This window comes from Hypomesus transpacificus, chromosome 3, assembly GCF_021917145.1.
Source record: "Hypomesus transpacificus isolate Combined female chromosome 3, fHypTra1, whole genome shotgun sequence".
NCBI lineage: Eukaryota > Metazoa > Chordata > Actinopteri > Osmeriformes > Osmeridae > Hypomesus > Hypomesus transpacificus.
In genome coordinates, this window is record NC_061062.1 from 10,258,905 (window position 1) to 10,279,910 (window position 21,006).

The 21,006-nt window shown below is 48.0% G+C and overlaps 2 protein-coding genes across 4 annotated transcripts; both read left to right on the forward strand.

The window, feature by feature from the left end:
* The first annotated feature begins 880 nt into the window (after nt 1-880).
* Nucleotides 881-6,168, forward strand: spata7 (spermatogenesis associated 7). Its single transcript, XM_047015509.1, has 12 exons — nt 881-1,084; nt 1,392-1,457; nt 1,580-1,669; nt 1,784-1,831; nt 1,964-2,100; nt 2,279-2,733; nt 2,967-3,018; nt 3,652-3,773; nt 3,874-3,924; nt 4,085-4,162; nt 4,392-4,449; nt 4,726-6,168. The coding sequence occupies exons 1-12, from the start codon at nt 1,048-1,050 to the stop codon at nt 5,284-5,286; spliced, it is 1,755 nt and encodes a 584-aa protein (XP_046871465.1). The 5' UTR covers nt 881-1,047; the 3' UTR covers nt 5,287-6,168.
* Nucleotides 6,169-6,443: 275 nt separating this feature from the next.
* ptpn21 (protein tyrosine phosphatase non-receptor type 21) lies at nt 6,444-20,887 on the forward strand. Of its 3 annotated transcripts, none has more exons than XM_047013957.1 (20): nt 6,444-6,618; nt 7,707-8,007; nt 9,430-9,599; nt 10,073-10,170; nt 11,314-11,381; nt 11,487-11,557; nt 12,609-12,696; nt 13,072-13,160; nt 13,300-13,387; nt 13,773-13,852; nt 14,046-14,153; nt 14,742-14,802; nt 15,133-15,214; nt 15,409-16,928; nt 17,504-17,644; nt 18,021-18,239; nt 18,483-18,611; nt 18,737-18,971; nt 19,208-19,368; nt 19,679-20,887. In XM_047013957.1, the coding sequence occupies exons 2-20, from the start codon at nt 7,828-7,830 to the stop codon at nt 19,805-19,807; spliced, it is 3,717 nt and encodes a 1,238-aa protein (XP_046869913.1). In that variant the 5' UTR covers nt 6,444-6,618; nt 7,707-7,827; the 3' UTR covers nt 19,808-20,887. The 3 variants fall into 3 exon arrangements, with proteins under 3 accessions (XP_046869913.1, XP_046869916.1, XP_046869915.1); XM_047013959.1 differs by lacking the exon at nt 6,444-6,618 and adding an exon at nt 6,643-6,888; XM_047013960.1 differs by lacking the exon at nt 14,046-14,153.
* The last annotated feature ends 119 nt before the right edge of the window (nt 20,888-21,006 follow it).

Genomic DNA, 21,006 nt, shown 5'->3' on the forward strand with positions numbered 1-21,006 from the left:
CCGTCATCATACATAATATAGTAACTTGAATGCTATAGAGACAAGTCATCCCATCCCTCCGTTCTTGTCAAGTAAGCCTCAATCCGGTGAAGCCTGTTCTATATTTAGATCTTCTATTGCGTTGTTTTGGAAGCAGATATGCAAGCAGTGATGATTTAAGATTCTTAGTTTACGCCTAATTTGTATGCAGCTTTTGATAACCCCGTCTGCTTCATGAATACAATGTAAGACACCTCGACCGCAGTAGAACTGTAATGATGATGATACAACTTAATATAACTTTTCCTACATGCTAGATAGGCCTATTCAGTGTATGCAAGAACTTGAGATAGATTGATTGTGATCATATTCTACTTCATTGTAGGCCTACAATTCAGCTCAAAAAGCGGTTTAATTAGCAAATTGCTCAAGGTGGATGAAGGCTTTATAAATAATACATCTGAGGAATGCCTCAGCCTATATCCAGCAGCAGCCTACCAATAAAATCACTGTAATTATACTATAATTTCACGTTGCGTGAAAAAAGTTACGATTGTTTGATTGCAAACTACTCTGAAAATAGGAATATATATATTTTTAAATATTTGATCGACTGATGCCTATCTGAAAGCTCGGTCATGATTATGTTTTTGATTGGCCACATTTGCCACAATTCCAACAGTTACTGGATGCATGTATAATTCTTTAGGATGCTAGTTTTTTAGCAACTACACATTGATGTGAATTTAATGAGGCAAATCCTTCATGTAAACTAACATTTGCTCACGATAAGAGTTAGTATTCAATGCTTTGCGGGATCTTTCCTTCAGGACCATGGACAGATACTTCAGATGCCACCTTTTGTAATATTGAAAAACTGTGCGTAGAGCGTAATGACGCTGACATAGCAACCAAGCATGGCGACGGACAGGCGTCCTGATCTTGCTGCTGGAGATATTATTAGCAAGTTTGCTGACTAATTAACTCCAGACAGTGATACAACATTTGAACCAACATTAGCAAGCTACCTAGCATTTTTTCAAACACCTATGTGTTGGACGACGGAGCATGGGATACGTTGCCTGTATTATGGATTCAAAAAGAGGTGTGTAGGTAGCAGCCATAGCTTGACTTCTGTAGCAAGATGGCTAGCTACTGTAGCTAAACCACTTAGCGTTAGCTAGCCAGTTAGCTAGCCAAGCTTGAGGTAGTTTTTTTCTGCGTTTTTCAACTGGCCATTTGCATTTAGTTCGTGTTTAGCTATTCTTATATAGGCAATTAACAGTAACGGTTAAAGCTAGCTAGCGACCTATCTTTACACGCACGTTTAGTTTAAGTTACTTTTTATCCTAGGCAGCTACTGTACTGTAGACTAGCATGTTAATTCTGTTTCTAAATTGTTTTATTGACAGTAAATGCATGGCCTGTTCCAGTAAACCAAAGTGCTCCACGAGGGGAGATGATTTTGAAAAGCAGTCGTGAGTAGTTGGACAGTTTTATCAGATTTGAAATGTCAGTTAGTAGCCAAGTTAGCTAGTTCTTTTTACTCTATGTGAAGTTTTGCTGAACTCAACAATATCCATGTTTGTGTTGTGTCTAGCTTTCTGTCCTCGGTCATCGAGCAGACTCACTCAGTATATTATTCAAGACCACATGGTTTCTCATTATAAAAAGGTTTACTCAGCTAAAGGTACGTGATGGAGTTTGAAGGTTGTATTATAGATGCATAAACATGGCATTGGACTAGATTTTTTCTGTGGCAACTTGCTATTTAGAAATTGTCGTATTTCCCGGTCTCCTACAGCTGCTATTGATGCCTCTGTTCCTAAAAGCATGTTACACAGTGTTAAATGTAAGTAGCAAATATCACAAATGTTATACTTTATACTTAAAACAACACTCCTCCCAGTATGTTTACCACACAGAGATACTGCATACTCACCGATAGGCTAATCATCTCAGTGCTCATTGTATGATTTCCTAGACCATGACCAGTTGCGGCGAGACCAGTTGATGAGAGAAGGTTCCAGGTGTGAGCGGCGTCCCCAGTCAGCTCATTCTCTGTCCCAGAGGAGCAGCAGGACTGGCACCAGAGCTTCCTGTGTGTCCCAAAACGCCCAGGTAAGACATCATCGCACCATCACCTATTATATATTTTTAATGGATTGCGTAAATACTGTGATATCAAATGTGGATTTATCTCTTTTAATCAAACTGTCACTTTAACTACAGAGTAAAAACACTAAATAGTAAAAAAAATCCTAATCATGATATTGATTTATATTATCGTTGTTTTCAGGGCAGAAGGTCTGTTCAAGGACAAGAGAGTGCCTACTTTTGTCTTGAAAGCTCCAGCCCAAGGCTCAACACGTCTTTCCATGCCAAGCAGATAGTCTATCCATCCCACTCATCTTTTGGGCCCGGTAGCCCCTCACAGAATGTGTACTCTGCATCTGAGATCAGCTACAGGGGCCCCAATTCTCCGAGGCAGCACTCTGCTCACTATGGCACCTCAACTGGCACACAGAGTGGCTACAAGGCTTTCCAGGACCCTGCGCAAAAAACCTACAGTGGTGACTTGCTTCAAAAGCATGCCCATCATTTTACCCAGGACAAGCCTTTTACTCCCAGGACCTTGAAGTCAGACAGCAGGTCCCATATGTCACAGTATCGCTACTACACCCCCCCTCGGAGGAAAACCAGCCAGAACAGCACTGGCCCCCAAATGATACGGCAGGAGACATATCACGGAAGGTAGAAAGAACCGTTCAGATTCAAAATGAGTTTCTGTCTGCATGTTTGAAAAGGTCAATATGTGTGAACATGAGTGAGATGGAGGGGGTGTGTGTGTGTGTGGTGTGGTGTGTGTGGGGGGGGGGGGGGTGTAAAGAAATGTCATATTTAAAGAGAAGTTAATTAGATGAACATGGCATTCAAGAGTGCACAACAGGTGTGCCCTGACTGAGTCCAGTTTGTTCTTCCTGCAGCACACATGCACACAAGGACTTCTTATCAACTGACTTGGATGATCCACCTCAGGTAAGTTCTGCAGCACCCAAAATTGAAGTCAACTGTTTATATGGCACACATAGTCTTGTAGCCTATACATGAAGGAGTCTTGCACCGAGAGGTAGGCAAACAGTATGCCATACTAATACACTATCCAGTATCCAGTGTTGGCTGGATTGGAGAGCTGAACCAGATAATTAATGAAAAGAATGACATTCAAGGACTTACACAAATGACACACAATGCAAAATCAGCAAAAGTTTTGAGTTTATTTTAAGCGGTGTTCTGCTACAGAGATAATAGACACACTGTAGTGGTTGGTTAGCCTAAGGATACAGCAAGTGTGATTGATTGCCTGGCGATATCCAGGTCTTGCCATGGGGTAATGATATAAGAAGATGTATACGGCTGCAGTATCAATCATACTGGCAGACTGGTTTGGCTGGTTTGAGAGATGAACAGCATCCAATAAAATACTCTCTCAGATTGGAAAAGTCTGCGCTTCAAGGTCAAGGATTTCAAAGTGATTAATATTGCAGGACAAAGTAAACAACTCTGTTGTAATAAGAGTCATAAAACATGGACATGCTGATACAGAGTGAACAATTATGTATTGAATATTCAGTACATCTTTATTCCATTTCTTGTTTCCTGTTTTGACAGGGATTCTGTGCTGAACGTGAGTGGTCAGATGATGACTCCCACGCATTCGATCCCTCAGCATTTGGACACCAAAACAAAGAGTTCAAAAGCCGAAACAGTGATCTTCATCTTTCTTCCTACAGGTAATATTTATCCTATAGCCTCAAACTACATCACAAAAATGTGGCAATAGCTTTTAAATGTTGCATATTTTGTGAAACCAAGTATTTTTGTCGCTTCTAGAGTTTCACCAGAAGGAATGAAGTCTCCAATCCTGAAGAGAGTGTCTGCCGAGTATGTTTTTCTGTCAGGTTGACATGATCAGACTCTTTTAAAGCTTTTATGAATAAACATGTTGATGCTAACACGTTAGAATAACACACATAAATGCTACATGTAGGATCACTATTAACTGCAACTAGATTCTCTGCAAAGTCACTTTATCTCTCAACAGGGAGGAGGAATTGATGTACCTTGAATTTATCGCCGATGTAACAAACGAGATCTTGTCTCGGGGACTCTACTCTGACAGGTATGTCACTTTTATATGAACTGTTTTCTCTGGACATCCAAGACCTTGCAGGGCCATCTGCAGTCAACACTGCATCCCCTGTTCATGTCAGGCCATAAATCCAGATGGTGGCCTTGATGAAAGTCCTAAGAATACTGCCTTATCATCGCATAATAGGTATTTAAACACCAGCCAGGGGTATGACAATGTTACTTAATGGTGTTTTTTATGTCCCTGTTCCCTCAACAAGGGTCCTAGAGCGAGTGTTTGAACGCCACGTTGAAATAAATAAACTGCGACTAGACGAGGTGAGTATGTATTAGTTCAGGTTTCAAGTTTATTTGCCTTTTGCAACCAGGACATGGCCCATTGGAATTAATGGTTCTGTTCCTCTTGAAAATCCCCATCAGTTTAACCAAAGTCCTATTTTGTGGTTCTAAGAGACATCTTTGAGTCCCTTTTTATATAGTTTGTGTAGATGCTTCCTTTTCTATCAAAAAATAGTCGAGCGTTATTGCTTGTGTAGCAAGTCTTAAGCATTCAGTGAGCACCTGATCATATTGTCACTGCGTTTCTTTTTAAAGGATAAAATGCGCCACCTACTGGAAGTATTGCAGAACGACCTGCAGAGTCCAGCCAACACTCCCACCTGTAGCACAGAGCCTAAGAGTAGCGAGCACAACCTGTTGCATCACTGGCACCGTAAGAGCCCGGACACAGAAGTGAGCTTTGACACCAAAGAAGACACTGATACTTTACCCTATGCATCATTTAATGAGGGACACCACGAGAAGCCGGACAGATCCCTTCCCCTTTCTATGTCAACACCCCTCCATAGAATCTCTCCGGAGAGGACTGGAGATTGCTCTTCAGAGGAAGCTGTACAGGAGCCGGATGAGCAGCACAATAACAAACAAGAACATGAATCATCGCTGGCTGAAGAGGCCAGTCACTCTTTAACCAATAATGAGGACCATATCTCCCAAAATCCAGCCGTTCATGATGATGGAGTTTCTAGAGAGCTGGAGGAACTTGGCAGAAACATTGCAGAGTCACTGTGTGTGACCAGTAATTCAAATAATGACTCACAGGACGTCACAGAACCTGCTAACAAAGTACCCTCTCTCAGTGATGATGACTTTTGAAGATATTTTTGATAGTTGATGTTGCTTAAGGAGACTTGTTACAACTTATATATTCAGAAATTTAAATTTACAGTGTACTTACTGTTCATATTGTGGAATGCCCACCCCCTGCCAAGGTGGAGTTAGTTCTAGGCACTGCATTGCATTGGAGATTAATACAGTCTTAGCTATTTACCAATAAGTATACCAATAGTCAGAACCAGAAATAGATTGTTGTACTCTACTGATCAATGTGTTGCTCACGTGTGTAGTGGCCTATTTGTTTTTTGTTTTTAAGTAGCATCAGTGATCGCATGTTAGTTTTACACTCTCAGGACACTTACAGAATGTCATGCATTTTTGGAGGAAACAGGCTTTTTGTTCTCATTTAATGCACTGTAGTCTTTAACCTGTATCTTACTATGACTGTGACTGATAACTATATTTTCAATTTTTACAATTAAATGTTTGTTATCCGCTGATTTCTACAATACATTTGTACATAAATTGTATGCATGTGCATGGCCTAGTTCTGCCACAATTGCACATAACACAAAATGAAAATACATTTTTGTGGAGCGCAACTTTATTTGGAGCTTCTGGGACACCTTTTAGCCCTTACCCGTATTCATTTGTGGCTAGACATAATTGAGTGAAAATGCATTGCTAATTTTGGAGGCTACCCCTGCCCTGGAGGCTGCGTCGGAGCCCTTCACCGGTGGGCTCCGACCCAATGTAATCCCTAGTTGGTAAAAACAGGGACTCCTCCGTTGAAGTAAAGTAACTGGATTTCGCTGGGACGTCCTGTAATGAAGACCTTCAAGTGAGAATTAAATATTTGTAAAATAAATGTAACACGCAAAGCACTGCAGTAGATCAGCATAACACAGCTGTCCTCTTTCTGATATTTTCCCTGCCTGACATTCCAGCTGTCTGATGTCATAGCCTCAAAAAGAAATCCGCTATGTATCACGCCGCTGTTAAAGAACTACAAAACATTACAAAATAATCAAACCAAAGACTTGCTCATTGATCGTTGAAATAAATATTGTAACTATACGTTATAAAAAATATATATGATTTCCTGATTATGGGCTATGTTGATCTGCAAACGTTTTGGGAAAAGTGGTAGAATGTAGACCCGCGGATGTAGGGATCCACTTGTTGCTGTAGTCTCGGCAGGAAGTGAAGCACGTTGGTTGTGTTGGTTAGATTTCGGATCGGATTTAGGCATGGAGTCGTACTTTCCAAGTTTGAAACCCAACATGTAGTGTTAGACCTTTCAGAGGAAACTAGTATTGATGGTCGCAAGGGATTACACAAATATGAAACTGATTTATTTGCCTTTGACAGGTATGATCATGTAGAGGAAAACTTTCCCAGCGATATTGATGATGCTTGCTTTCTGATTCTGGGCAAACGCCGAGCTTGCACTTGGCTTGCAGCTAGCTAGCGTAGCTAGTTTACTAGCCGACGCAGTTCAGCAGTTGATATTTAGGCTTCGAGCACTGGAATTTTTTTCTCTCCAAAAAAGCTCTTATTAGAGTGTTGCTGTACTGGACATGTTCTGGAATCGTGTGTTTTACATGCTGTACTGTATATGTTAATGGTGAATATGAAACTGTAAGTTATAACATTAGCATATAGCGCCAAATAATTGAATACGTTGGCTAGAATGTTACAGTAATTTACGACTTGTTGCACCAAGCATGTGTTAAGGAACTGTGGTAGTAAATGAGTCTGTTGAATCCATACCCACTGGCTGAAGAACTATACTGATAGTTATCTACTGAAGAGTTTGTGCTTATTGCTGATCCCAATCTGTTACTCCTTCTATTGCATGTGGGACAGCCGTTAAAGATAAACACGACCTCAGCAGGAGGCAGTTTTTTCATTGTAAAACCATTTAGCAATGCCTTATTTTTGTTTAGTAATATAACAGTATAAAATGTCCATGTATTGAGTGCAGTGAGGCAGTGTCCGTACATCGTATTTGTAACGTTAATGGTTAGCTACTAATCTGCACAACTATTTACACATTGACAACTAAATGAAGACTATGAGTTAGTTAGCAAGCTAGATGTTACTATGGTATGGAGGAGCTCATGACGTCTCTGACACTAGTGACTTCTGTTAGAAAGAAGATGCTCCACATTTTAAGAGGCTTACCGTAACTAATAAGTTCAAGGGTTTCCTAGAGCACATCTAAGCAGGACGCAGCAAGCTAGTACTAGTATTTAGGCCAGTGTGGTTTTGTACAGTTGTGATGACTGTGCTGTGGTCGTGATTAGACAATAGATTGCCTGAACACAACACAGAATTGGCTGCAGGCCCCTGCCATCAACAATTAGGCATTTGTCATCTCTGTAAGATGAACTGGGCTGTCAAAAATTAGCGTCTGGTTTAGTCTGCCATAACGTTATTTCTGTCTTCTCCAACAGGTATGCATGTTCCTGAATTGTGGATGGCCTCACATCCAGTCACTCTGTGAAGGGGCAGCTGGACAAGTAGCCTATTTCTGGACTCTTAAAGGAAGGGCCTGCCTGCACAAGGATCTTAAACATGCCCTTGCCATTTGGCCTAAAACTCAAAAGAACTCGAAGGTACACAGTCTCCAGCAAGAGCTGTCTGGTCACCCGCATTCAGCTGCTCAATGGCGAGTTTGTTGAGTTTACTCTTTCTGTGGAAAGCACCGGTCAGGAATGTCTGGAGGCAGTTGCCCAGAGACTTGAGTTACGGGAGGTATGTATGAGCATGCCGAAACACACATGCCGTAATTGTTGTCACATGTGTTTGTTATAGACCACTTGTTACTCTGACGCTGTCTATGCTTGTCAAGACTCGAGTAGCCAACATTGTCATGTCAAAGTAGTCTATGGGTCAATGCGGCTATGGATCACAAGACGTTTGTCATTGTCACAGACGTTCCACGGGCCCTTAGTCATATCCTGTCACGTAATTGTGACAAGGACTAATGGGAATATAATAATACACCCACCTGTGTTCCTCAGTAAAACTCTCTTTATAGGTAATGTTGGTTTCTGATTTGATCAGAAGATGAAACTAGACCGCAGCATGACACTGTGTAAGACGTGGCTCCATGCCAGTCATATCATGTTTTAGAACCTAGTCTAAATCACGTATGCAGCGTTTGAGGTAGTCAGCCATGTGGAGGGCAACACGCTATACTGTAGATAGACAAATAGCTGTTTGTGCCTGCATTGGCTTAGCTGTTTGCCCTCTGTTCCTCTCTGGAATGGATGCGGTTTTTGTTGAAAGGTCATGAGCCTCTACCAATAGAGAGAGATGGTGGTGTGAACAGAGTTTGAACCCTTGCAATGGGGGGACAGTTTGAATTCCAATGGTTTTGGATGTGCAACACGCCGAACTGTCAACAGAGCCAAGATGAGCTTGCGCTCTTCAGGAGAGTTGTGATACGCGGGGTCACATGATGTCGGCGAGAAGTCTTGTGACAGCACACTGGAATAAACAGAGCACGGTTGATTTGCAGTTGTAAGTTTAATTTCAGCGGTAGAAAGAACAGGTCTTAATTTCTCTAGGTTCTGTTATGTGCCTAGTTATTTACTTAAGCTCTTTAGTCATCACACTTGTCAAGCACATTACTTTGGATGACTTCATGTTTGCACAAAAACAGGGCGTCTTCCAGAGTTAGCCGGAATGACCTAACTGTGGTTGGTAACGATCAGGTAATGAGTCTTGTGGGAGATCCTCCCTTCCAAAAAAACAATAGGCTCCAGGTCACCTCAAGCCAACCTGGCGTGTTATGATGCATACTTCTCGGCTCTGGCCAGACAGTCACAAGACTGAGCGGGGAGTGGCAGCCTGCTGGAGCTTCACATGCTCCATGGTGCAGCTCTGTGGATGGCTTTAGATGAATGCGTGTATTCTTCTCACAATGCTGAAAGGGATTGCCCCTCCATAGACAGTAATTAAGCCTTTCATTGGTAAGATGAACTCCCACATACTTCGATCCCATCAGCTTCTGTGTTGTTTCGTCATGTCTTTTAAGATGCATGCTGTAGCCTCGCTCCGGGTCCCATGATTCTTGTCCCTTGTGTGACAGTGTCCTCTTTCCTTCTCTCGTTTGCCCACACCCTTTCTCTCCTGTTCTCTCTCTTGCTCTGTCTCTGTTCATTCCCCCAGATAACATTCTTCAGCCTCTGGTACTTCAACAAGCAGAACCAGCAGCGATGGATCGACCTGGAGAAGCCCCTGAAGAAGCAGCTGGACAAGTACGGCCTGGAGCCCACCGTGTACCTGGGGGTGGTGTTCTACGTGCCTAGCGTGTCCCAGCTGCAGCAGGAGATCACCAGGTGAGGAGGGTCACGCAGCACAGCCGGACGGAGAGCCCCCTCCCCACGGCAGAAGAGCCGATCCACGCCTCGCCCTGTCCCCTTCCTCCTTTTGGTTCCGTGTTCAGTCACTGACTCCCCCACTCTCTCACCCCCACGCCACCCTTCTCTCGCGTTCGTTCCCTTTTCTTTGCCTTTTTTAGTTTTCGAACTCGCCCGCTTATACAAGAACACACTCATTTACTCCTCCACACTCTCTCGCTTCTACTCGTACAGTAAACTACTCTCCCTTTACCTGCTTGTACGGTTAGTTACTTTCTCTCTCTCCATACTCGTACAATAGAAATCTACTCTCTACTACAACAGTAAACTACTCTCTACATACTCGTACAATAGTGACCTGCGCTCTATCTCTACTTACATGTACAATAGTAACCTACTCTCTCTCTCCCTCTACTCATACAATAACATACTCTCTCTCTCTCCTTCTATAGATATCAGTATTACCTACAGTTAAAGAAAGATGTTTTGGAAGGCAGAATCCCATGCTCTATAGAACAGGCTATCCGATTGGCTGGCCTGGCAGTGCAAGGTAATGAAACATGCCTCTTTACTCACATGTTGACCAAACTTGCACAAAACTTCATAGACATTTTGCAACATACTGCACAATTCCTTAGACCACAACTAAGTGAATGTTTTTGCCACTACACAGCCCCCGCTGCTCACTGGTGTGAATTCCAGACCGTAGAAACCGTATTGATTCTGAGAAAGAATGTGAACTTTGGCCTGAAATATTTAGAATTTTAGAGAACCCTCAGCATGCAGTTCTGCAATGAGTTCTGGAGTTGGGCTGTAGTCTGAGAGTTAGTCCGTAGTCAAGTCAAGTCCACTATTCTATTTTCTGTTTTATAATGTCTTTCATGGGACTGTTAATGTAGAGCACTTAACAAGCACCATCAAAACTCAGACCAAACAATAAAACAGTTCTGGGGGTTGTGGGTTTCAGCCAGTGTTAAACCCCCTGAACATTAGTCTCCAGTCTGCCTGAAAGGTACTCCTCCAGCTTCTGTCTGTCCAGAAGAATCTCAGACACTGCTGGCAAAGTTATATCAGGCAGTGCCAGTTACTGGCCTGGGTGTTAACATAGCCCAGCCGCTGAGATCACTTACTCCACCACCACCAGGTCCAAAGGACAGGACAGTGTGCAGAACAGAGAGGAGGAGGCCCAGGCAGAAGACCAAGATTGTCTTCAAGGCTTGGATAATCGTGCAAAGTGTTAAGGCACCGTACAATAGTTTTTTCTTAAAAAATGTTTCTCCCGGTACGTTTCTTTAGTAGTTCTATATGTGTAATGTCGGGCAGCTTCTATTTTTGCCCGGCGCAGCACGTTAGCATGGCTTAGGCCAAGGATGGCAGGCATTGCTGAGGCCAGGCTGAGGTGGCTGAGAGCATTTGGATCACTACATGCCGCAGCGATCCCCTGCCCTAACGAACGGATCCCCTGCTCCCTAAAAGTAGCTTGTCTGCTCATCAAACACCATCCACAGCCCTCCCCCAAAGAAACATCACGCCATTCGGACGCAAACTCTGTCGGCCTTCTGAAGTTGTAAATAGACGCGTAATGAAATTCAACCTACTTTTAGATACAAACCACCCCGGTACATTCAGCGTGAATTCAATCGGCATTTCTTCATTGTCTCTGTTTGACAGAACACGCATTTGTCTGTTTCAGCTGACTTTGGAGACTTTAATCGATACGAGTCTCAGGACTTCCTCCAGAAGTTTGTTCTGTTCCCCATTGTAAGTATGATTCGGTTTCATCCTAAACCACCGGCTAACCTGGGCTGCGTATTCCAAGGCGATGTACCGTAGATGTCCCGAGCTCTGTCTGTCTTGTCTGCGCAGGGTTGGATCCAGGATGAGAGAGTCCTGGAGGAGGCCACTCAGAAGGTGGCTCTGCTCTACCAGAACTACAGGTTAGAGAAGACACCAAGTCCCAGCATCCCCGGCAACCTGTCCTCCATCTGTGGCGAAGCTACACACACACACACACGCCTCTCATTCTCCTGAGAAAAACAGCCTCACATCTCTCCCATGCTGACGCAGGCAGGCCGGGTTTTTAATTCTCTCCAGGTCCACATGTAGCCGGCCCCGTCCTCATCTGCTCTCACTTAGCAGTCCCCATATAAGCCTGCCTGACCACGGGCCCGCGCCCATGATTTACTCGCAGGCGAGATGAAAGGGCCAGAGCTGGAGTCAGAGCTGGCACCAAGACCCGTTCGTTTCTCTCCTCTCCTAATCCAAAGACATCTGTTTCTCGTCTACCCTCCTTCCAACATGCAGGTTTTTCATCCTCCCCACAGGTGGACCGACTGTCTCCCTCTGTCTCTCCCTCTCTCTCTCTCTCTCTCTCTCTCTCTCTCTCTCTCTCTCTCTCTCTCTCTCTCTCTATCTCTCTCTCTCTCGGTCTCTCTCTCTCTCTGTCTCTCCCTCTCTCTTTCTCTCTCTCTCTCTTTCTCTTATCTATCTGGAGAGAGATTGGTGGACGGAATGGGCTGTAAAAAGCAGAGAACATCCTTAGGAATAGCTCTCATACTTGGCCCTAGTTGAAGGCAGGCGGGAGGCAGGCAGGCAGGCATGGAGGTGTCAGGTTGGGGTGGGAGGGTCAAGAGTTCAGATATGTGTGTGTGTCTCCGTGTGTGTGTGCCCACATGTATTTGTTTTGAGATGGTTTTGCTTATGTGTCTATTGAGCATGTTGAAACAGATGCAAGATACGATCAAGCTGACGTCGGTGGAGTTGGAGCATGGTTGGGGGAAGGAGACAAAAACGTATTCTGTCTCCCTGTCTATCTTGTATCTGCTTGTCTGTGTCAGACACAGACAAGCAGACAGACAGACAAGCAGACGGACAGTCTGTATGTGAATGTTGTCTTCCGTATTCAGCTCCACCAGACTGACACACATCATTCTGTTGTTGTCGGGGTGTAGTGAACAGTGTGCTGTTCTCTCTCTCTCTCCATACTAGGGGACTGCCCGCTCCAGAGGCTGAGATGCTGTACATGTTGGAGGTGGAAAAGATGGAGGGCTATGGGCAGGAGAGCTACCAAGCCAAGGTTAGCACCCCCCCCCCCCCCCCCCCCCCTCCAGACCACACAGACAGCATACCTTACCCTTTGAAAACCGCTCACCCAATGCTTAAGAGACTGGGATGGGGATAGATTTTTCCGGCACCTCTCTCGAATGGTTTCAGTAACTCTTGCGAGTCAAGCAAGCAGTGGGCGTGTTTGATTCTGTCATGGGGGTTGAGTTCTTTATTAGCGTCCCCCATGCTGCCTCTCTCGCCAGGCTGAGCCGGGGCTTACCTGCTTCTGCATCCACCACCCAGTCAAATGTTCCCCTTCATTAAGGATTACCCTTTGACGCTTCCTCTCTCTCTCTCCTCTCCCCCCCCCCCCCCCCCCCCCCCCCCCCCCCCTGCCCTTCCACAGGACAGCCAAGGCACCGACATCCTCCTGGGAGCATGTCTGGACGGCATCTTCGTTAAGCACAAGAACGGCCGCCCCCCCCTTGTCTTCAGGTACGCCAAACCGCCACCCGATCCACGGCTGGTTCCTTCTGTCCCAGAGAGGCTGTGGCTTTCTACAGTGTCATGAGACTGCCGTCACCTCATGCGTTTGCCTGTGTGTGTGTGTGTGTCTTTTTAATTGGTTGTGTAGGTGGAATGAGATTAACAACATGACTCACAACAAGTCCTTCTTTGCCCTGGAGCTGGCGAACAAAGAGGAGAGCGTTCAGTTCCAGACGGCAAGTATTCCACCCACAGCCCCGCGCCACAGCCGGACCACTCCTGTCCCTCTGCGCTCTCTCTCTTTCTCTCTCCTTCGCCCTCTCTCACTCTGTGCCCCCCCCCCTTCTCTCCAGGAGTGTCTGCTCTCTAAATAGACTGTTCCAGAGATTGAGTTAGCCGTCAGTCAGTGATGCACCTGTGTGTATTTTGGTGTGTGTGTGTGTGTAAGCGTTTACATGTCATCTTGACCAGGACGCTATGCTATGAATGTTTGGCCACGTAGCACTGGATAGAGGTATTTCAAAATGTGGTGGATGAGTGTTGTGGGTGTGAATCAGCAAGCGGCCTCCTCCGTGTGCAGAATGGCTCACTGTTTGCCTGCTTTCTTTCTGCTCTCTGCAGGAAGACATGGAAACCTCCAAATATGTGTGCCGGATGTGTCTGGCCCGGCACAAGTTTTATAAGATTAACAAGAGCAGCCTGTAAGTGTCCCTCTTAATGTGTCTGGTCCTGTTCCTGTGTCTTTATATGTGGGTGTGTGGTCTGACTTGTGTCTGTGTGTGTGTGTGTGTGTGTTTGTGGTGTGCGAGTGTGTGTCTCTGTGTGTGTGTCTGTGGTGTGTGTGTGTGTGTAACCTCTTAGGCGCGGCCTCACTTCTGTCCCTCTCCTCTCCAGAGAGGAGTCTGACCCCCCGCCTTCTGAGGGCTCCCAGAAGTCCATTCTCACTCTTTACTTTCCTCGCTTTCCAATGCTCTCTCGTCCCTCTCTGCCTTCTAACAAGGGGTGAGCAACGCTGATCTCCGGCCCCCCCACCTACAGCACCCCCCCCCCCCCAAAAAAAAACTGAACCACTCCCAATACCCCCCCCCCCCCTTAACCCCAAGCCACAGGCCTGCCCATAGCTACATGAAGCTTGACTTTAGAGAGAGGGAGAGACAGGCGGAGAGAGAGACAAGCTCAGAGAGAGAGACACACCAGACCCAGAGGCACACACAGGATAGAGAGAGAGCTTTTCACCACGAAAGCACATTGACCCAAAGGTTTTAGGAACTTGAGTTCTCCACTGGATGTTTCCTCCTTCCCAGCCATCTCAGTTCTGACCAGAACATGTCCGTCCATCTGATCTGGCCTGCAGCATGTGGAAGCTCCACAGGCACCATTTGGACGTGACAAACACAATACTCACGAAACTAGCTCGATTTTCTGATTCATGCCACTATCGCATCCCAGTTGACTGGAGTCCTGATTGGATTATAGATGTTTTAATTTTGAACTGACTGTGTTCAGTTTCGTCGTAACCCGTTTCTATTGAAAAGGGTATCCTTGTGTTTTCAGTTTCAAAGTGATTCACTTTTGTTTTGAATGTTTCAGCCAAACCCAACCCACAGCCGTGAACCCAGTCAGACGAAGATCCTCCACCCGGTTGTCTCTGGTATGCCACACATCCACACACAGAAGGTCACCTATTACACGCACACACCCTCTCTCTCTCTCTCTCTCTCTCTCTCTCTCTCTCTCTCTCTCTCTCTCTCGCTCTCGCTCTCGCTCTCTCTCACACACACACATTTCTTCTCGACCTGCAAAGCTATGGCATGCACAGGGCAGCACATGACAGATGCCTTCCTCTTCCTCATCCCATAGCAGTGCTGTCATAGCAGTGCCCCTGCAGCACTGTCGGATAGCGCCTCTGCTCTCCCTGGCAGCAGCAGGATCATGTGTGCTCGCTAACTCAGTCCTCCTCTTGTCTCATGTCCGCTCCCAGCCAAAGCCCCAGGCCTACATGATGCCCCCGCCCCAGATGCACTACAACGGCCACTTCACCGAGCCCTACACGTCCTCGCAAGGTACCCCCACCACGCCCCAACTAGGATTCCAACACGTCACAGCTAGCTAGTTAGGGCTGGGAATTAAAACTGCTCTGTTCCTGAGAGTGAACCTCGTTTAATTGTGTGTGTGTGTGTCTGTCTGTGTGTGTGTGTGTGTGTGTCTGTGTCTGTCTGTGTGTCTCTGTGTGTGTGTTCTCCCGCCGCGGCTGTAGACAACCTGTACATCAACAACCAGAACGGCTACTACTACCACTCCCAGACGAGCCTGGACCGCTCCCCGCTGGAGTACGGTGGCGGCGGCGGCGGGCGCCTACGCAACGGCAGCGTGTACAGCGCCCACAGCACCAGCTCGCTCACCAACCCCCAGCACTACCTGCAGCCCTCGCCCATGTCCTCCAACCCCTCCATCACGGGCAGCGACGTCACGCGGCCCGACTACGTCCCCACCCACCGCCACAGCGCCCTCATCCCGCCGTCCTACCGGGCCACGCCCGACTACGAGACGGTGATGAGGCAGAAGACCCGCGGGGGGGGAGGAGGAGGAGGAGGGGGGATGGTTCTGACCCAGGAGCACCGGCAGAGCCACTCCATGCGGAACCTGAACATCGGGAACTCGTACGCCTACAGCCGGCCCGACCCCCTGGTGTACAGCCAGCCGGAGATCCGCGGGGAGCACGGGGGCGGTGCCCACCACCACTACCCCTTCCACCTGAACTCCAGCTTCCACAGCCCCTCGCCGTACCCCCACCCCAGCGAGAGGAGGCCCGTGGTGGGCGCCGTCAGCGTGCCCGAGCTCACCAATGTCCAGCTGCAGCAGGCCCAGGACTACCCGGCGCCCAACATCATGAGGACCCAGGTGTACCGCCCGCCGCCGCCCTACCCGTATGGCGCCCACCCGCGGCCCGCCAACAGCACGCCCGACCTGTCCCGCCACCTGTACGTGAGCAGCAGCAACCCGGACCTGATCATCACCCGCCGGGTCCACCACTCGGTCCAGACCTTCCAGGAAGACAGCCTCCCCGTGGCCCACTCCCTCCAGGAGGTGTCCGAGCCCCTGTTCCTGGCCGCACCCCCCCACCGACACCCCCACCTCTCCCAGAAACGCAACTCCATCGAGATCGCTGGCCTGGCCTACAGCCTGGAGGGCATGAGGGTGAAGGAGAGGACCGTCTCGGCCTCGGCGGCCGACACGGCCTCCACTCCCCCCCCCGCCCAGCGTGGCCCCTCCCGGGGCTCGCAGCTCGACGTGTTCCTGGAGCGTACCAAGTCGGAGGACGGCGGGGAGGGGAAGGAGGACGTGCGCTACGGCCACAAAAAGTCTCTGTCGGAGGCCACCATGCTGGTGCACAGCAGCGGCGAGGAGGAGGAGTTCGAGGACGACGGCGGGCGCCACACGCCCCGGTCCCAGGACGCCCTGGGCGGGGGCGCGTCTCATCCAGACCCCCAGCAACACCACCTGGTCTCCCTGGCTCAGATCCCCTTGGAGCCGCCGCCCGCCTACCCCACGGGCTCCTCCCTCGACCCCGCCCTGACCGGGCCGCTGGCCTATCAGACGCACCCGCTGATCCCCGAGGCGGAGGCGGTGTACCTGGCCCGTCAGCAGCAGCCCAGGATGATGCCCTCGGTGTCGGAGGGAGACCTGAGCAGCCAGGCCAAATACAACAAGACCAAGAAGAGGCCCGTGTCTGACGTGCCTGCCGCCAAGAAGACTGTGGAAGGCCTGCCTCCTCCAGTAAGACACGCACACTCACACACACAAGTCATTAACACCACTACTGTACTATGACCTACTGATTTGTTTTTGGTGAAGTTATCAATGTCAATGGCAGGGCAGACGGCAGGAAGAGAAGTAAAGAATCCTTTGATCCTTTCAACACGTGTCATTTGGGTCGTTATCATCAAGTGACATGACGCTGTCGACTGAACGAGCCTGTTAGGCACAATTTTTCCCCTGTGACATCAATCCCGAGGTGCGTTGTGGGTAGTATCAGAGCACCGAGGCAGTCACATAAACAAGACACTGACAGCATGTGGCTTGGCTGAACGTAATGCAGCAGGGTCACCTGTAAAACCAGACGGGCAACATTCCCCAGGAGAGCACCCTGTGTGACTGCTGAGAACCTTTCCCACGCCCTCCTCTATCTCTCTGTCTCTGTCTCTCTTTTTCTCTCTCTCGTCGGCCCCAGTTGTATCCACTCTCCCTCTTGTCAACATCTCCCTCCTTCTTTCTCATTTGTCACTCGTCTCGTCTCCACGTGCCCACCCTCAACCGGACTGTTCCTCTCCCTCTCTCCGATGTCTGACCAGGGTATGAAGAAGGGGTCGCGGGCGGAGGTGAAGAAGATGGGCCCCCTGAAGGTGGCGGCCCTCAACGGCCTGACCCTGTCCAGGCTGCCGCTGCACGACCAGGGCAAGGACGAGCCCGAGCTGGCCTCCAACGACGAGAGGGTAAGGCCCAGACCACAGCCTCTGGATCTCTCTGGCTCAGTGGTGGTGGAGGCGGGACACCATAGGGAATGTTGATAGACAGTCAGACCGATTTGCGGTTGGAATTTCGCAGCTTGCTCTAGTAGGAGGGACATTTGGACGGCCCTCCTGTACTTGTAATGTTTGGTACGTTTACCTCAAGAATCAGTACCTGTGGATGTAGGATTTGATGTTTTACTCTCAGGCTAGGTATATTAACACTTACTTAATGTACCTAAAACTTTACAGTAAGTGGTGCCATAGATATAGCATTCAGCTAGTCTGTTAAGTCTCATTATTTTTATGTGTTTGTGGGTGTGTGCGGGTGTGTGTGGGTGTGTGCGGGTGTGTATCTCAGTGTAAGGTTCTAGAACAGCGTCTGGAGCAGGGCATGGTGTTTACAGAGTACGAGCAGATTCCGAAGCGGCGGCCCAACGGGGACTGCAACATCGCCCTGCTGCCTGAGAGCGGCGAGCGCAACCGCTTCCAGGACGTGCTGCCCTACGACGACACGCGCGTGGAGCTGGTGCCCACCAAGGAGAACAACACGGGCTACATCAACGCCTCGCACGTCCGGGTACGCCTGGAGCACACACACACACCTTACCAAGCATCCTTGAGATCATCTTCATTCTCGATCAGTGAAGATTTCTGTCAGTCACTGTCAGTGTCAATCATTGGCTTGTTAATCAAGTGTGTGACAGAGGTGAGAGCAGTGCTGCTGAGAGCAGTGCTGCTGCTTCACCCACAGGGGGCGCCTGGCTCCCTGGCTGAGGCCTGACACACTCATCCTCATGTCCCCTCCCCTGTGCGCCCGTAGATAACGGTGGGCGGAGACGAGTGGAGCTACATCGCCTCGCAGGGCCCGCTCTCCAACACCTGCCAGGACTTCTGGCAAATGGTGTGGGAGCAGGGCGTCGCCATCATAGCCATGGTCACCGCTGAAGAGGTAGGCACTCGCGCCTACGCACGTGTCCCATCGGGTGTCCCCTTCACACACACACACACACACAAAAAAGAACAAACAAATCAAATAAACATCGCCTGACCCCCATGGCCTCGTTCGTGTTCCAGGAGGGCGGCCGGGAGAAGAGCTTCCGCTACTGGCCTCGTCTGGGCTCGCGCCACAACACGGTGACATACGGCCGCTTCAAGATCACCACGCGCTTCCGCACGGACTCGGGCTGCTACGCCACCACGGGCCTGAAGATCAAGCACCTGCTGACGGGCCAGGAGAGGACGGTGTGGCACCTGCAGTACACGGACTGGCCCGACCACGGCTGCCCCGAGGACTTCAAAGGCTTCCTCAGTGAGTAGCGGCGGCGCTAGCCTGGGGGGAAGGGGAAGATGGGAAGGGGAGGATGGGTAGGTTCTGAAGTAGGTAGGCTAGGTGAATTGTGTGAAGGGGAGGGGTTGTCTCCTGCAACCAGTCTCCCATACTGGAACCTGTCACCCCACACAGAGTTAACTGTGTCGTGTGTTTACGCTGTGTGTTGTTACTCAGTGGATACTTGACCGTGTCACGTCCCCCTTCCTCAAACCCAGCGTACCTGGAGGAGATCCAGTCAGTGAGGAGACACACCAACAGCACTAGCGAGGCCAAGAACACCACCCTGCCTGTGCTGGTCCACTGCAGCGCCGGGGTGGGCCGCACCGGGGTGGTCATCCTGTCTGAGATCATGATCGCCTGCCTGGAACACAACGAGGTAAAACGCACGGGGTCACACAGTGATGACCACGCTGGTCACATGACGTCAGAGGCCTGGGGGAGATTGGCAGTGCTTGTGTTTTCCTGTTCCATGCTTCTTCGTTCAAACACCGTTTTAAATCAGATGTGCACTGATAATGCTGTGTGGCTGCCTTGTTGTGGATTGAAACGTTTACATGATTCATCTCGGAAATACTAAGGAACCGTAACCTTTAAGGTGCTGTTTTTCTCTCTCCCTCCATCTGTCTCGCTGCATCTCTCTTTCTTTCCCTTTCGATCACTGTCTCTCCCCCTCGTCCACCCCCCAGATGCTTGACGTCCCGACCGCTCTCAACATGCTTCGGCAGCAGAGGATGATGATGGTGCAGACCATCTCTCAATACACCTTCATCTACAAAGTACTCATCCAGTTCCTACGCAACTCCCGGCTCATCTGAGCCTCAATCCTTTGCCATCACCACAGCCATTCAGAGGACTACTGGCCAACCGGTTTCTTCCAGCCTCCTGCCAAACTGCAGAGCAATGGAGAAACTGCAACCGGTGGATCCAACATGGCTGCTGCTGCTGGCTGGGTTCTGGACGACCCTTTCTTTCAGTATTAACCAAGGCACAATGACGGAGCCTGGATGGAGAGAGGAGAAGCAGCATTGTTACCTGAGGAAAGGAGAAAATGGTGGTGCCTCTCAATAACAGTATTATTATAACAGAGATTTCGCTGTGGGTTATTACACTACACAATGACTACATATAAAACTCAGCACTTTTACAGTACTTTACTGTATATAGCGAAACCATGTTAAATCTGCAGTTAATTCTATATTATGATTACTGTGTATCATAAGCAATTTTTAAGATCTATTTTTACCATTTTATTATATGGTTTCTTTTTAGACAAATGTGTTAATTTGATGTTGAGGGTTTTGATTATGAAGGACATTGTTTGATTTCTGAAGAGTTACTGCTATTGTTGGACTACCGATGTTTTATGACCTGACTGGAATATGGGAACGTGACAAAACACTTCTCGGTTTGTGATGAATCTCTTGTGTTCGTCACACGGTGGAAGAAGTGTTGAAACATTGCCAAGCTTTCTTGAGAGCTCTTGAGCCTATTTTGTTTGCTCGTACATATGTGAATTTTACACCAATTTTTTACACAACAAAATTGTATCTAAAACACTTAAGACATACATAATTGATATGCATAAAGGAGATTTCAAGTTTGACCAACTTGAGCCCTCACTCTGATTAGCATCATAACACCAAAGGAAACCAGAGTATGGATGGTGTGATAGAGATGTGCTCCATTTAATCATATCACTGAAGGGTTCCATGTTTTGACAAGTTAATGGTGGAGATAGTGTGGTGCCAGAGACCTAGCTGTACTAAATCACCAAAGAGTCTACTTCCCCATCAGACTAGGAGCAAAACCCAAAACTCTTGCACAACCCATGTGGACTTCCATTGTTACAAATGAAAAAGCTAAATAAATAACTTATTATTTTAATTTTCATGAAAGTTCGTATGTTTCCTGCATAGGTGACATTTAGGCTTATTTTATGTTTTGGCGTGCGTGCGTCTGAAAAGAAATTAAACACAAAGTACAGTGTTTCAGACTACTGGCTATATAGCCTATT

Coding starts and splice junctions, on each gene's coding strand:
- spata7 (XM_047015509.1), top strand. CDS start 1,048: ATGGGATACGTTGCCTGTATTATGGATTCAAAAAGAG. Junction 2,734..2,966: donor CAGGAGACATATCACGGAAG/GTAGAAAGAACC, acceptor TTCTTCCTGCAG/CACACATGCACACAAGGACT. Junction 3,019..3,651: donor ACTTGGATGATCCACCTCAG/GTAAGTTCTGCA, acceptor CTGTTTTGACAG/GGATTCTGTGCTGAACGTGA.
- ptpn21 (XM_047013957.1), top strand. CDS start 7,828: ATGCCCTTGCCATTTGGCCTAAAACTCAAAAGAACTCGAAGGTACACA. Junction 12,697..13,071: donor AGGAGAGCTACCAAGCCAAG/GTTAGCACCCCC, acceptor GCCCTTCCACAG/GACAGCCAAGGCACCGACAT. Junction 17,645..18,020: donor TGGCCTCCAACGACGAGAGG/GTAAGGCCCAGA, acceptor TGTGTATCTCAG/TGTAAGGTTCTAGAACAGCG.